At 40.8% G+C, this 16,050-nt stretch overlaps 1 protein-coding gene across 5 annotated transcripts in view; it reads right to left on the bottom strand.

Annotated features, from left to right (window-relative positions):
• Positions 1 to 6,885: 6,885 nt before the first annotated feature.
• Positions 6,886 to 16,050, bottom strand: part of GRB10 (growth factor receptor bound protein 10) — a 149,690-nt gene continuing 140,525 nt past the window's right edge. For 3 of the 5 annotated variants that reach the window (XM_075744745.1, XM_075744746.1, XM_075744749.1), the window contains 5 exons: positions 15,635 to 15,751; positions 14,698 to 14,764; positions 13,571 to 13,658; positions 10,799 to 10,892; positions 6,886 to 10,017 (listed from right to left, as the gene is read on the bottom strand). In XM_075744745.1, coding sequence (XP_075600860.1) covers positions 9,871 to 10,017; positions 10,799 to 10,892; positions 13,571 to 13,658; positions 14,698 to 14,764; positions 15,635 to 15,751 — 513 coding nt within the window. In that variant the 3' untranslated portion in view covers positions 6,886 to 9,870. The remainder of the gene's footprint in view (positions 10,018 to 10,798; positions 10,893 to 13,570; positions 13,659 to 14,697; positions 14,765 to 15,634; positions 15,752 to 16,050) is intronic. The other 2 variants (XM_075744747.1, XM_075744748.1) reach the window with 2 other exon arrangements.

Here is a 16,050-nt window from a genome sequence, read left to right as displayed (position 1 = left end):
TGCTGCCAGCCATTAGTCAGTGCCACCATTTGCAGCTAGTGCCCCACAGGAGGCTGGCGAACCTGGCCTTCACTTAGAGCTGTTTTACTGCTCTTTCACAGGAGACAAGGATCGAGGTGCTGCCCTGCTTGGTTGCTGCCATAAAACAAAGCACACCAAAGAAAGAAAGAGAAAGAAATAACCTCGTATATTTAACACAGGACTGTGAGATCCCACCCACTCGGGCTCCATCGTGGGGGCCCATCCGTGGCCACCCTCTGCTGGCCTGGTCTGGCCTGGCCTGGCTGATGGAGGTGGTGGAGGAGGAGAGTTAGGGGGGACGGGGGACGGGGACCCTCCCTGCCTGCAGCTCTCCAGCATGCAAAACCTGGCTTCCTTCAGCTCTGGAATGAGGCAAAGTCCAGGCTGAATTTCAGCTAGCCTGCACTGATGTATCATAGAATCATAGAATCGTTTTGGTTGGAAAAGACCTTTAAGATCATCAAGTCCAATCGCAAACCTAACATTGCCAAGACCACCACTAAATCATGTCCCTAAGCACCACAGCTACATGTCTTTTAAACATCTCCAGGGATGGTGACTCAACCACTTAGCTGGGCAGCCTGTTCCAGTGCTTGATAACCCTTTTGGTGAAGAAATTTTTTCCTAATATCCAGTCTAAACCTCCCCTGATGCAACTTGAGGCCATTTCCTCTTGTCCTATGGCTTGTTACTTGGGAGAAGAGACCAACACTCACCTGGCTACAACCTCCTTTCAGGTAGTTACAGAGAGCGATAAGGTCTCCCCTCAGCCTTCTTCTGGCTAAACAACCCCGGTTCCCTCAGCTGCTCCTCATAAGACTTGTGCTCTAGACCCTTCACCAGCTTTGTTGCCCTTCTCTGGACACGCTCCAGCACCTCAATGTCCTTCTTGTAGTGAGGAGCCCAAAACTGAACACAGTACTCACTCAAGGTGCAGCCTCACCAGTGCCGAGTACAGGGGGACAATCACATCCCTAGTCCTGCTGGCCACACTATTTCTGATACAAGCCAGGATGCTGTTGGCCACCTTGGCCATCTGGGCACACTGCTGGCTCATATTCAGCTGGCTGTTGACCAACACTCCCAGGTCCTTTTATGCTGGGCAGCTTTCCAGCCACTCTTCCCTAAGCCTATAGCATTGCATGGGGTTGTTGTGACCCAAGTGCAGGACCCAGCACTTAGACTTGTTGAATCTCATACAATTGGCCTTGGACCATTGATCCAGACTGTCCAGATCCCTTTGTAGAACCTTCCTACCCTCAAGCAGATCAATACTCCTACACAACCTGGTGTCATCTGCAAAGTTACTGAGGGTGCACTCAATCCCCTCATCCAGATCAAGATATTGAAGAGAACTGGCCCCAGTACTGACCCTGGGGAGCATCGCTTGTGACCGGCCACCAGCTGGATTTAACTCCATTCACCACAACTCCTTGGGCCCAGCCATCCAGCCACTTTTTTACCCAGCAAAGTGTATGCCCATCCCAGCCATGAGAAGCCAGTTTTTCCAGGGGAATGCTGTGGGAAATGGTGTCAAAGGCTTTACTGAAGTCCAGGTAGACAACATCCTCAGCCTTTCCCTCATCCACTAAGTGGGTCACCTTGTCATAGAAGGAGATGAGGCTGGTCAAGCAGGACCTGCCTTTCATAAACCCATGCTGACTGGGCCTGATCACCTGGTTTTCCTGTACATGCCATGTGATGGCACTCAGGATGATCTGCTCCATACCCTTCCTCAGCGCCGAGGTCAGACTGACAGGTCTGTAGTTTCCCGGATCCTCCTTCAGGCCCTTCTTGCTGATGGGTGTCGCATTTGCTAACCTTCAGTCAGCTGGAACCTCCCCAGCTAGCCAGTACTGCTGATAAATGATGGAAAGTGGCTTGGTGAGCACTTCTGCCAGCTCCCTCAGTACTCTCATGTGGATCTCATCCTGCCCCATAGACGTGTGTGTCTAAGTGGTGTAGCAGGTCATTAACCATTTCCCCTTGGATTATGGGGGCTTCATTCTGCTCCCCATTCCAGTTCAGGGGACTGGGTACCTGGACAACAACTGGTCTTACTACTAAAGACTGAGGCAAAGAAGGCTTTAAGTACCTCAGCCTTTTCCTCATCTTTTTGTCACTGTGCTTCCACCTGCATCCAATAAAGGATGGAGATTGTCCTTAGCCCTCCTTTTCTTGTTAATATATCTATTGAAACATTTTTTAAATTTTATTTTATAGAAACAGATAGATACATGTCAGACATAGCTATCTACCTACCTACCTATTTATTTACTTCTTTTTCCTCTTGGAAGACCGATTTTTTTTTTATCCTGACTCACTCCAGGATTTAAACGGGCCAGAAACAGATACCAGGACTTAGCAAAATAGGATTTCATCATCACAAGCTCCATTTTGTTGGAGGATGTCCTTCCTCTAGAGGGGTTCAGAGCCCCTCACAGGGCAGCAGCTGCCTCAGGGCCTGGGTGAGCCGCTCGCTGGGGCCCACGGTGCCCAGCCGCCCTTTGATGTGTGCTGCTGGGAGGCCATTAGAGAACTGGCTCTGGAACGTAACCGGGGTGAGCACCAGCATGTGCTGTTTCCCTTCTCTCCCTGCCTGAGCCGCGGTGGATGGCCGGGGAAAGCCTCACAGGCCATTCTGGGCCCCCTCGGGCCTGGCCTGCCCGCCCCGGCACAGCCCTCTGTCTCCTGCTGCACCACACATTTCAGGGAGGAAAAACGCCAGGCTTCAGCCGTTGTGTGCCCCTTTCTGTTCCTCAGCTCCTACACAGCGGGAGGAAAAGCCCGGAGATACCCATTTGTGTGCAACTTTTAGGATACCTGCTCCTGACTTGCAAATGAGCAGTATCTATTCCCAGCGTAGTGCTCATTTTAGAAGACAAGGCATAAGCTCGGCTCACTCCTTGTCATTTATCACCCTGTTTTGGGGCCGAATGAAGGCAGACACTACCCTTGTACAGCTTCAGGGCCCCGATGGGCTCTGCTCTGCTGTAGCAGATGAACCAGGCAGCCCCGCACCCCCAGCAAACCCTCCCGGCAGCAGGTTGAGGCAGGGGACAGCTGTTACAGACCCTGGCGGCATCGCCTTCTGGGGTGGTAGGGAGAAAATTCAATGCTTACATGCCTGTTTCTCGAAGGGCAGCCTTAATTCAGTCAAAGGGAGCCTGCAGTTGATTGTAGCACGTGCTCTCTTGGTCTTTCCTCAGCTATTAGTGCTACTTCCCATTGTTTCCGTGTGAGCTGGCCCTCATGTGGACACATGTAGTGGATCAGATCAAAAATCTCTCCAGCCAAACACCTTATCTAATACTTAGTAGTGGACACGTAGGGAAGAAAGAGTACAAATATGGACTATCAAGTAATTCTTCCCCTAAGGACTGCTCCTGGCACTTGGTGACGTGGCCCATGGGCTTCTGCAGCAAAAGATGGTATTATTGTAGTTAACGTCCATCCACTGAGTTTTCTCCATCATGATGTTTAAGCCCTTCTGCCACATGCTACGTTTTGTGGTGGAGAACACTAGGTCTTACATGAGCAGTCTACAAAGAAGTATTTCTGGTTTTCCTGAACTGGGCCCCTACACATTTCAGGTGATGCTCTGCTACTTCTGTATTGAAAGAGAGAGTAATTAAATGTTTTGTATTCTGCTCAGCTGCCTAGGTTTTTCTGTAAGTAAAAGTCTGTTATACTACCCTCCTCAGTCTTTGCTTTCTAGTCAGCTAGACTATATTTGATTTTTCCTCTGACCATCCTGTTTGCTCTTCCTTGTATCTCTTCCATTTCTACTGCATCGTAATCCTCCCTTCCTGCTCCTGTCCTAGGAGTTCCTGCTCCCTTATCCTTTTGAGGACAGCAGATTCTAGGATTTTGTTTGTGAAGATGTGCATACAAGCAAGAGGATGCAGTGCCTTCTCAGGTACGCTCTTAAGTGCTCCATTTTCTAGAGCAGGTCAAATGCTTGTTCCAGCATTTGACTGTAAATATTTTGAGGCAAACTTTTTAAGCCTTCAGTGATTTTCATCCTTGTTTAGTCAGCTGTTTTCACAAACCGCATAGTCTTTTTGGGACAATAAAATTGTACATTTTCAGTACTGAACTTAGCCATTTGCTTTAACCATTCTCATCATTGTTGGCAGAACCATACTTTTACCCTCCTTTTCTCTTGATGGAAGTTGGACAGACTGTTTTGGAGAATGGGCAGGTTGCAGAGAACATCAGTTCCATGGCTATTTCTCTGCTTGAGAACCCAAAATGCCAATCCTCACACCTCTGGAGAATGTGTTTCAAAGGGCAAATGAAACACAAGTCTTTACGTAGAAGTGTCTTCACAAGTCTGAAGGAAGAGGAAGGGAAACTCACTCTAAGGGACTGGGGACCAGCACTCGAGCATCACACTACTGTCTTCACTGTGTTTCTAGTCACACCCAAACCATCACTTGGACAGTACTGCCCAGGAGTAATTATCTTCTCCACTCCATTTCCCGTCCCTCCCAGTCCAGCTCTTCTGAGCTCTTTTCTTAAAAGAGTTACACCTCTGACTGCAGCTGAGCTGAGCTTCAGAGCCCATAAACCCAGGCTGTACTTTGACTCAGAGCTGGCAGCTCTGTTTATAATTTCAACTTCCTGCTCCCCAGTTGTGGCACCAGAATCTTGCAGCCAACAGATGGAAAACACCTGATTATAGCAAAGCATACACAAACCTGGGTAACCAACAAGTGTCGTAAGACCCTGTTAATCACAGCTCAGAACCAATCTTTCTTGCTATAACATCTGCTAGTATCTGTGCAAAATGATGAGCAATTAGAGCAGAATGTCTTCGGGCTAAGAGTTTGCAATGTGAGTGTTACACAAACTAATTTATTTTGAAGTCTCAGATGTGACTAATCACAGTATCTAATGAAAATCATATAGCTCTTGGACATAGTTGCGGTTATATTAGGTTTTTGAATACTAATTAAATTGTGCTCCAAGTTAAGGAAGGAAGACGTAAGATTTAGGATGCAGAAGCAACCCAAATTAAGGCAACGTGGATATTTCAAAGGAAGATCTTTCTTTTCTCCATCTGCTGATATTGTTACTGAAGTTTCCAAGATGTTAGACAAACAATGCAGGAGACACAAAGCAATATACAAGCTGGACATTAACAAACCAGATTAAAGTATCACTAAATCAGCAATAACAAACCCAAAGTCATCTAAAGTTCAACTTACTTAAAGGGAAATGGCTCATCTGGTGATGTTTTTCTCATCTGGTTTTGCGGGTACAGGCTGAAGCAGCGATTTGGGGCTAAAATAAAGTTCATTTTAGGGTTCTGTGTATCAAGATAAAAGTGCTGCAGCCACATGCTGTAAAACACTAGTCTGATACAAATTTGCTCATAGGTTCAAATGCATTTAAGCTGTTTTGCCGGGTGAACTTCATGCTAGAAAGCTTCTTGTGGGATCAAATGTCTGATTATGTCTGTTGTCCTGCAACTAATGTAAAAGCAGCATAAACCATCTATCAGGTAATTAATTCAAATCTGTACTATATACCCTTTTTTGACCCAGGCTGCTTTTGTACTGGTGACGTTCTGACAGCACACATACCTGCTGTTAACATCTGGGGCCAGATTTCAGAGGTATCATTTTGCACCTGCCACAGCTGTGGGCAGTTTGGACCAACACGTAGACAATACTGCCCTGCCACTGGGCAGGCTTACCAACAACTCTTTACCATGCTGCCTTTTCTTCCATGCCATCTTCTTGTCTGTTCCAAACATAATATATACAATAAAGTAAGGTGGGGTTTTGAGGTTGATTTTTTTTTGTTTGCTTTTTACAGGTTTGTTTATAATTATAGTCCTTGACTTTTAATGATTACAGAAGGGACCAGTTTCAAAGTTAGCACAGCTTCCTTTAGCTAAGGAAGAAATAGGCATCTTTAAACCTTTTGTAAGCAAGCAGTCCCCTTTGTTCAACTTGGTGAAAGAGGAAGTTGCTGCATGCAGGATAGTGAACTATAAGCACTTTAAGTTTAACATACATCTCCAGATAGAAAAAGTTTTGGGACTATTAAACCCCAAAATAAGTACTCTGCCTTTATGTGCTGATGAATGAATTTCATAATGCTAACATATAACTCATGCCCCAATGCAATACAAACTCACGTGAAGATGTAACATACAGAAGGCAGAGTGTGACTAAGGCTTGAAGTGGAATGCATTTGATGGCTTCTATGGATTAGCAAGGCAGAAACAGGAAAGGATTGTGTCCAAAAAAAAGGTGAAACATTTCCAACCTTCTATTATTCCATCTACCAGAAGAACCACCTATCTTCCTGCCCCCCTCCGCCCAATGGCTTTTTTAAGCAAAAACATACTTTGTGCAGATGCACTTTTCCACCCAAATGCTGATGGACCACTCAAATACAAGCATTACTGGGGTAAATAATTGTTTTCTGAAAGTACTATTAAAATGTTTTCTGATCCAACAGCTATCAGGCCAATAAAGTGCTTTATGCAGAGTGTACATTTTTGGCGAGTTATAGCTTTGTTTTATGACCCAAAAGATGCTCATGGTGTATTTCCTGATTTGATTCTAGCATCCTTCCCAAATGAATATTGTAAATATCATAGTAGAATATCCACAATAATTTTCCTCAAACAAAAGGGGTGAAAAAGTTCTTTTTGTAAATAAAGGACAGTCTGTCCTCATAGGAACCATAAGACAGAACAGCCAGAATAAAGATATCTTGGGTATTCTGTTTTCCTGTTAACTCTTCTTAAAGGCTGTTTAATATAACCCACCCTAAATAACCCAGAATTAAGGCAAGAGATACATGGTGTAGAGATATATCCAAAAGAAGACATTCATTCCAATATAAAATGAATAGCATTGTATTAACGTTTATTTCTAATTACAAGAAACAGAATATCAGTCCCTTATTTGTACAAAAATACCTGAAAGATTACAATTAGGTTCACAAGCCAAAAAGCTATTTACAGTATGAAGCAAAGCATATTGAATAAAGGTTTTGTCTCTTAAGTTAATACCTTTTGCATTCCCTGAAACTTTAAACTTTATTCCATTTTACAGTCACTAAATCTTGCATTGTGACAATATAATTTAGGATAAGCAAGTCTTGCCACTGGAAAGGTGCATTGATTGGTCAAACTGTCAGGTATTTAGTGCAGAAAAGATAAGACAAAACATCTAAACTGAGGCACGTGTTTCTTCAAGATTAATTAACAAATAAAAAGTTTTTTGTACTTTAACACCTATCGTAACATAACTTAACTAGTAACCTCATTACCAAAATGGTTTGGCATTTTCCTTCTCAACATATTCAAGATTGCTACATGAAGTATTTATTTAGAAAATAAAATCACAGGCAAAAAGATAAAAATTCAACAGGCTCCAAAACAACCCTGAGCATCCCCTTTACATTCATGTCATTTAAATACAAAAATAAGAGTCAAATGTCCTTCAGTCCTTGGTATTCTGAGCTGGCAGCCAGCTGAATCTGTTGGAAAACTAAGGTGATATTGACTGTTTTCCACCAGAAAGAAGACAAAGCAGTGATCTGCTTAAGTAAGATTGTTGCCACTTTGAAGGTGGTCACTTTCTCAAAACAGCTCACTTTAGCTGGGAAAAGTACAAAAGACTAAGTCAACCATCTACATACAAAAATCATGATTCATAGTCAAACTTTTATTCTCAATTTAAATAAGATGCAAGGTTTTTTTTATAAATATGAAACACTGCAAATACTATCCGCCTACTGGGAAAAATGCATGGTTGTCACTAAGCTATGTAAACAGAAAAACTTAAAACTACAGCATAAATGGTCTTATTAAACTGGTAATGTAGTCAATACAAGTATCGTTTTTCTCCTAATAGGGGCCAAATAGAAGCATGCAAAGTGAAGTCAGACTTAAGTTAGCTGAATTTCAAGGTTTTAAAATACATTGTCTAGAAAGCAGGAACACTCATTTCACTATGTACAATTGAAAAAAAAAAAAAAGGCTTCTACTGAAAACAAAATCAAGTTTCTTCATTTTTAATATCTAGACATTAAATGGAAAAAAAAAATACTAAATGTGTTCTGTAAACTAAAATACAGTGTTTCTATACCATTGACATAGTTATAAGCTGATATGGACGACTCAGGCAGGTTATGGTTTGTCTTAAGCTATTCTCAACACTACATGAAGACCTAAAGGTGTAGGATTGGTTTTCCTTCTTTACCCTTTCCGATGGCTAGGATTTCAAACCCAGTGGCAAATATTAGTAAGGATGAACTAGCCTGCGTAAATCATTTACCATCTCAAGAATGCTCCGTTCTGCACTACGCTCTGCAAGTTCCCAGGGTGGAATACTTCTCACTGTGGCACGAAGCACTGGGAAGTTAATCCAGAAACAGTTCCTGCACCAACTGCCTTGCTGAAAGAATGGTATTTGCAATCGGAGGATCAAGGTGGGACTCATCTGACTTTAATACTGATTTATCATCAGAAAGAGTTATTGTGTAAACATTAAATAACTGATTTAAACATTAACAATAAAGTAGTTCTGATGACAAACCAGCACCGGAGCAGGATACACGCTTGTCTGCCAGAGTTACTGGTGTGCTTTAGCGTGCATGACGCAGAGATGACCAGTTACCTCGGCGGATGATATTGGCCGCAGCTAGTTCACAATCAAATGTGCTTCCATTCCCAGTCTGTTCTTTCTCACCATGGAAACTTTCATGGCCCTACAGACAGCAGAAGGGGGTACAGTTCTTTTCATGCCCTATTCCCCAGGAGAGCTTTGTGTCACTGTAGCTTTACTATATAGAAAGAGCTCTTTGAAACAGTCTGAAAATTCAAGGAGCTATAAAGCTAAAAACACTGGTTTTTTTTTTTTTTTTTTTTTTTTTTTATTATTATTTTGTCATACTAAGACTACCTGCAGAATAATCTTCTCACAAAAAATGGTGGTTTCAAATACAAGTGTAGTCATTCAGTCCTATTCTATTCAGTAACAGTAAGTTTCCTCAGGAAAACAGTCAAAAGGCTGTAAAAAACAAACCACCACTCCAATAATAAAAATTTGTGCATAGAATCTAATACAGTCTTTGCATGACTGGATGCCACTAATATGCCATCAACATACTACAGCCATAATGCTACAAGTCAACAGTTTTAAGAGTACGTATATGGTGGTATGTTCTTTTAGAATTGTATCCTCATTGCTTCTTCAAAGACATCTGCAGATCATCGAACCTCAGGTCTCCAGAGAAGTTTTGAGACACACGCGCGCACACACACACACACTTCTTGATTTTCTTCTAGATCCTTTTAGGCTGAAGCATTCCATACATTTTAGGGTGCAGATTAATACCCAACTCCTGCATGAATTTTAAAAGCCACATCAGCTCCTAATATAGGCTGCATACAATATCCGAAACAAAGTAGGAGTGCAAAAAAAGTGATCAATACAAAAAGTAAACACACTAGTCTTAATTGTCAAGATTATTCCAGGGCAAGAGTTCTTTTCAAAGATTTCTCTTCACACTTGTTCCTGTTAAGTGGCCCAGCCAAGATAGTTTCCAGTTTTGTTTCAAATTTACTCATGGTTTTACATACCCTCCCCCCATTTTTGGGATGCTGGGACACTCAGCAGCAATCACTCTTAGGTGTTAGACAAACCAGCAATCTTGGTCTGTTGGCACCTGTCGAATCCATCCCTTTCAGAGTCCCAAGGTGCATAATATTTTTATTTATTTTTACCAACTTACAAATCTGCCAATTCCCCAGTGTCAACGTTCTCTTACAATTACTCTTCTAGCAAATCCAGTCTTCAGTGAGAGTCAGATTTGAGGTCATAAGGCCACTCGGATGCAGTGGTGTTTGAGTTTGCAGGGCAAGACTCCTTTGTTTAGTTGATAGAATTCAACAAGCTGGATTAGATCACTGAATTTGGTGTTCCCATCATCCAGGCTGAAAAATATCTGTCCATCATCTTCACACTGGGGAAAGAAAATGTCCTTTTCAAGTTAGACTGCATATGAAGAGATGCAAGCATGGCAAAACATGAAGAGTACAAGTATGTGATACAAGATCAAAGAACCTACTACCCAGAGATCTTAATGAAACCACGTACAGCACTAGAAATGAACCCAATTTGAACATTAACCCAACTTGAAATGTTTTGTTTATGGAAGCGAAAGCTCGTGGGCACAGTAATTGAAAGTTGTAGAGACAGCATTGGTCTTCATTACATAAAACAAAAATACCCCTAAAATATTTGTTAGCTGTTTGTAAAATTGGCAGGCAAAGCAAGTGAAGAGGGTTTGGACCAATAAAGAGGTCTACATGATCTTAAACTTCTGATGCTCTTTCTGATCAAGATAAAAATCAAATAGGTTCTTGACATCTCAGTATAACATTATTTTAAGCTCAACGTTATTGGATAACCTCCAGAACAAAACTTTTCCAAGTTTCCATAAATTATTCTACGTTTGCCTAAGCGATAGGGAGACAACTGCTGCTATTGTTGCTGTCAATCACAGAGAACAATTTCTATGCATTACTTCTATACCTAAATGACTTACACTAGTTTTCCAGGCAATGTTAATAAAGAATTTTAATCAGCCATTTGACAATTCTAAAGAATACTTGCTAATATACTTGTTAATGGAAACATCCCTGTTAATTACATCAGTAATTAGTAAGAGGTCTCTTCAGATGTTGGCAAAGCTTTATGAATTATTTTTTTTTTGTGATCAGTATCAAAAATAATCTACTCACCGGCAAAATTTGAAAATGCTTTATTTTTTGATGATGGCACAGCGTAAGTACAAATGCCTTTGGATTGCTTTGGCTGTCCCGGAGAAGAAATAGTCTAGGAGAGAACATTTTTAAGTACACATTGACTACCACAATTCATTTCTTCATAAATAATCAGAACTATTAAGTCATTTTGTGCTATTGCCTAACTCTTCTTTAGTTGCATTAACAGGCAATTTGCTTTCAATTTTTACACCATGGCTATGCAACACTAATAGATGAAGAAACAAGAAGCGAAAGATATATGCAGTAGTTCTTTCCCTATGAATGAATGTATGAGGCTTTTTTTTAAAAGGTCTCTCTAACGGAGCTTTCCATTACTGTTATGTACTCTCATGAAGAAAATGTTCTCATTTAACTCCAAAGCAAATCTGTATTTCTGTAGATTGGAAAGTAATACACGAGAATCTGTTCCCACTCTCCAGTATCTTGCATCAGTTTACAGAAATCCGGTGTTAGCAAAATTATGTTTAAATGGCTGCGATTGCACAGAAACAGCTCAATACTTTCTTAAAATGACTTATCAGTTAGGTAGCATCCACATTATCAAAATGGGGCAAACACACACTGATTTTTTCCTTTAAAACAGTCACAGGATTTTCCCTCAGTATCACTGGAAAAGAAGATACGTTAGGAGTATGGCTAGCAACATCACACACTATGTAATTGTCACTTTTAAGTTGACCCACAAAACTGAAGTCCTAACTCAAATGGTTAAATACATACTTAGAAGAGGAGAAAAAAAATCTAGTAAAAAAAATGTTTCCTCCCCTTGGCATTTATGAACTAAGGAAGGAGAACCTCTCCATGCCACAGGAAACAAGAATATACCTTTGGCATAAGGCTCACAGTGCTAATCACTAGTGGATTTGTGAGATGGCCAAGCACAGTACCAGGGCAGGCTTCAAGCCCTCTTAATTGCTAACCACTAAGCCAGGAACACACTTTTCCAAGGCTGAGTTGCAAGAACTGCTTGTAGTCTTACGAACCCAAAAGAACTTACTCCAGCTCCTCAGAACCAATTGAGAAATGTCAATACCACAAAAACGCACCATCATAACCAGGGTCAGTCCCATACTCAGAGACAGGCATGTCTTGCCACCACCGGAAACCATGCATGGTATTTGAGCATTCCTTTCTAGTCCTAGCAAAACCAGATGTGTGGAAAAGGGACCAAAGACTTAACACATTAGAATCCATCTCGGGCAGAAAGATCTTCCCTGCCCTGTTCATGCAGGTATGTCTGTGTTATCTTTCACCTAGCCGTTTCAGACAATGCACGGTATCATAAGCTGGTGGCACAAAGCAAAGATCAGCATAACTGATCCTACAAGTGTTTATTACCCAACCTCTGGCAAGCAACAGGCTGTTCACACAAACAGCGACTATAACAACAGATGCATCCTCAACAATAGCTTCCAGAAACAGTCACTTGATAGCAGTATCAGCTGCATACATACATTGCTGAACATCTTACATGAGCCATCAGAAGACTGTTAACCTTCTACCTTCTTTTGTTCAACAGCACACAGAGCAGGAAAACACAGACAAGGCTTTTCTGTCCTGAAAACCATGATCCTTAGATCTCAGAGCACATAGGTAACATGGTTCTTTTGCCACTGCTGACTGACCTTGCTATAGCCACATTAATCAATCTTCACCTTCCACAGTGAGTAAGCTAGCTAGGCACAAATTTAACACCGCCTCAAAGGCATTAACACATTTATGAAAACCCCAAGAAGGGTGGGCCACTAAATTCCTAAGGCAACAAATCAAAATAAGCCCAAGACTGTAAAGAAGATCTGTAGTGTGAGAGAACCAGAAACCGAGCAAGTCAGTGGTGCTCCTTTGCTTTCTCAGCCTCTCTTCTCTGTTTGACCTGCTAAGCTAAAACCCAATAGCCTTAGCCCAGCAAAAAATCCCTAAACAATAAAAAACACTGTTTGATGAATATGTATATGCACTAGCAATTTCTATTTCTCTAATGTATTTCTTCTTCACAAAGATTAGTGATGCTCCTCAATCTGAAAATGACAAAGAAAGGTTTGAATTTGACTGTCTCCTGAGAAGCCAACACGGAAGTTTCTATCTTTAATTAACACAGACAGCAGTGAGATTAGTGAACTGAAGGCAACCATGCTCTTCCAACCCTACAAATAAAGGACTGCTGAAAGCAGTTTAAGCAACTTCCCTTAAATAACCATAACTACAAATAAATAAGGGAAACACGAGATGCTTAGAACATACTTAAATCTCAACTACAGACATTTTAGAGAGCGCTGGAACAGGTACTTTCATTTCTTTGCTCTAGAACAGAAGTAAATAGTGAGAAATCATCATTAACTGCTCTGATTCATGTAAAAGAGCACAAATGGCTGACTATACATTTGCAGGCAAATGGCTAGGTACAGTTTTGCCTGAAAAATATATCCTCAATGCAGATTACAGGGATCGATTATTTTCAAATTCTAACATTCTCTAAAACTTGATTGCCTCTGTTGGAAAAAATAAAAAAGTATTCTTAATATTCTATTTTTCAAATTAAGAATTAGAACTCACTCCTATAAACACATACTCTGACTTTTTGAAATCCAGGCAGGTTATAATGGGACTACTCAAGAATCAGGTTACTCAGAAATGCTCACAAACCTGTAAACCCTTACAGCAGAAGTTGTGCTCTTGTCTATAACGCTTACCATCAGATCATAAATACTAAGCAACGGGAATACCTACCCATCTACAAGCCCTTGTTGCTTAATAATCCTGTGAGATTCTTCTCTAGAGATTCTGCCGTGAAACCAGTGCTGTGTCCTGTGAATAACTGGAGGTGAGAGGGAAAAGAGGAAAAGAGAGGATGGTTAAAAACAGTAACATGTGCAACAGTTTTTTCCACACATTAATTATTTAAACATTTTAAAAGTGGGTATAGTTTTGTTACAGAATATAAAATATCTTTCATCGATCTATGTAAAATATGAATCAATATGAAAAAAAATGCACCAGCTGATGCATCTACTTAATATACCAAGTTGATAGGCATTATCTCTATGTAATTTCAGATTTGCAGATGTACGATTAGGTTAACGAGAGAAATCTCTTATAATGTTGCCTTTTCATAGCTTCTTGAAAATGTTGGGACTAAACAATTTTCAGAATACAATGTATAAACTAACGAGCTAGAACCAAGTCCCTCTCAAAGAACGAAAAGCGCTTTAGGTTGTGCTTTCAAGGGTGGACTTACCCCAAATATTTTTATGTTTATTGTTTTATTGTTTTTCAAATGGTATATTTAAATTCTGGTCAACAGAGTAGAAACACAGAATAGAAACAGTACAGCTGTGTTTCCTCTAAGAACTCCAGGATATTAATACGCAAGTTCCTATTATTTTAATAAACTTACAACCTCAAAGAGATGTTCAGGACTCACATTACAGGCATCTGTATTTTACATTATTCAGTTATTATGGAATAAATGCTGTTTTGAAGACTCTCATTTTTACTCTTTAAAGATTAACACATCACTCATTGACTTTCCTTGTCTACAACGAAGAATTGACTTCTGGATTGTTTTAAATTGAAACATTTATGGAAACATTTATTCTCTATTCTACAAAATCTGTGTTTCAAAAGATTAATATTGAAGAAAAGCTTGAGCGCACCTTCAAAGGAAAACAAGTTCCTTCTACTACGTCTGTATGGGTAAGCATATTAAGGACACAGAAGCTACTGATAAACATAGACATTGTATTTGACATCGAGGCATTAATATTACACGACTGCTCTCTTTCTCTGTATGAAATATAACTTTTATTTACTCACAGAGGCCTCTGATACTATGCTTACAAACCAACAGAATTTACCTGTACTCAGTGTGGAAGGATGGAGTGGACTTTGGCTACCCAAGATGTTCATTCTTGTGCTACGTTTCTATAGAGAAAATGAATTACTGTTAAATCCACACTAAAGCCTCAACAGAAGAGAATTAGTGCACATGCAATACAGATTTAATTTACAGGAAACTGGGGGCTGGGCAAGTTTAATGCAAGGATGAGGAAAAGAAATGCAACTTTGAAGGGGGCTAATCTACAAGCAGCAGCAGCTCATTTCAGTTGGCTCAAAACACAAGCCAGATGTTAATGATGAAAGCTCAGTATCTAAAAAAAAAAAGGAAAAAAAAAAAGACAGAAAAAAGAAAAGTCTGATATGTTTCTCCTCAGGCAAAACACCAGGCACTCAGTAAATCAAGCAGTATTTCCCTCCCATACATAAAGCACCGGCTAGTGCTTCAGTAATGACTCCTGTTCCCTAAGAGACGAGCATGTGGGAAAACTTGTACTGCGGCTGTCTGTCCACAAGACACTATAAACAAGTTACATCAGTTTTCATTGCAAGAGGTCCTGCCTCTTGTATATTCTGCAATTAAACTTACTGGGAGCAAGCCATTAGTCAGAGCCCCAGCCTCTTCCATGTGGGGAAGCATTTAATTTGACATATTCCTCCTCAGAGACTGGTTTTGCAAACTGGCAGTAAAGTTCTGGTGGGTCTGCTTTCCCCCTCAACTTTCCTCTGGACACTAGGGGGACAGAGAAGCAGTGGTAGAAGGTTGTTGTGAATGTGACAGTTTTGCTAAAGATGGATATTGACTTTCAGATCTGCATGCTTGCAGTGTGATTGCTTCAGGTCGGAGCTAAGCTATACTGTGACCAGCACTGCACTAACATCATAGCACACTCTGTGTTTTGGCTCTCAACAGACACTTACTAATGACAAAAATAGAAAAGAAGAGAAGATAGCTACCCTCCAAGCATGTCCTTCTTCCAAGGCAGCACTCTGTGCTTCAGCAGGATTTTCAATAACTCTTCCTATTTGCCCCGAAAAATCCATTGCTACTAGTGAGTTTTCAGATACACTTCTCTGAAAAGGAATTTTCACTTGTTTCAAAAAACAGGGAAAGAAAAAACCGGCTTGAGAGTTTCATTTCAAAATGTTTTGGTTTCACAAGACTGTCCAAAGTTACCCTTCAACAGCACAGAAAATACCTCTCTTTTTTTTTTTTTCACCTTCCAAAAGGTTTGCAGACAGAAAAATAGATGGCTTTTCTTTTTAGGCCGTAAGGGAGGGAGAGGATTCAAAGGCTGAGAATAAAATCTGTATTGCTCAAGTTGCCCGCTTGCCCTATTACTATACTCCAGTCATTTTCAGGGCCAGTTGGG

Source organism: Balearica regulorum, chromosome 2 (assembly GCF_011004875.1).
Source record: "Balearica regulorum gibbericeps isolate bBalReg1 chromosome 2, bBalReg1.pri, whole genome shotgun sequence".
Taxonomy (NCBI): domain Eukaryota; kingdom Metazoa; phylum Chordata; class Aves; order Gruiformes; family Gruidae; genus Balearica; species Balearica regulorum.
Note: the sequence above shows the minus strand (reverse complement) of the source record. Positions and strands in the feature narration are given on the sequence as shown.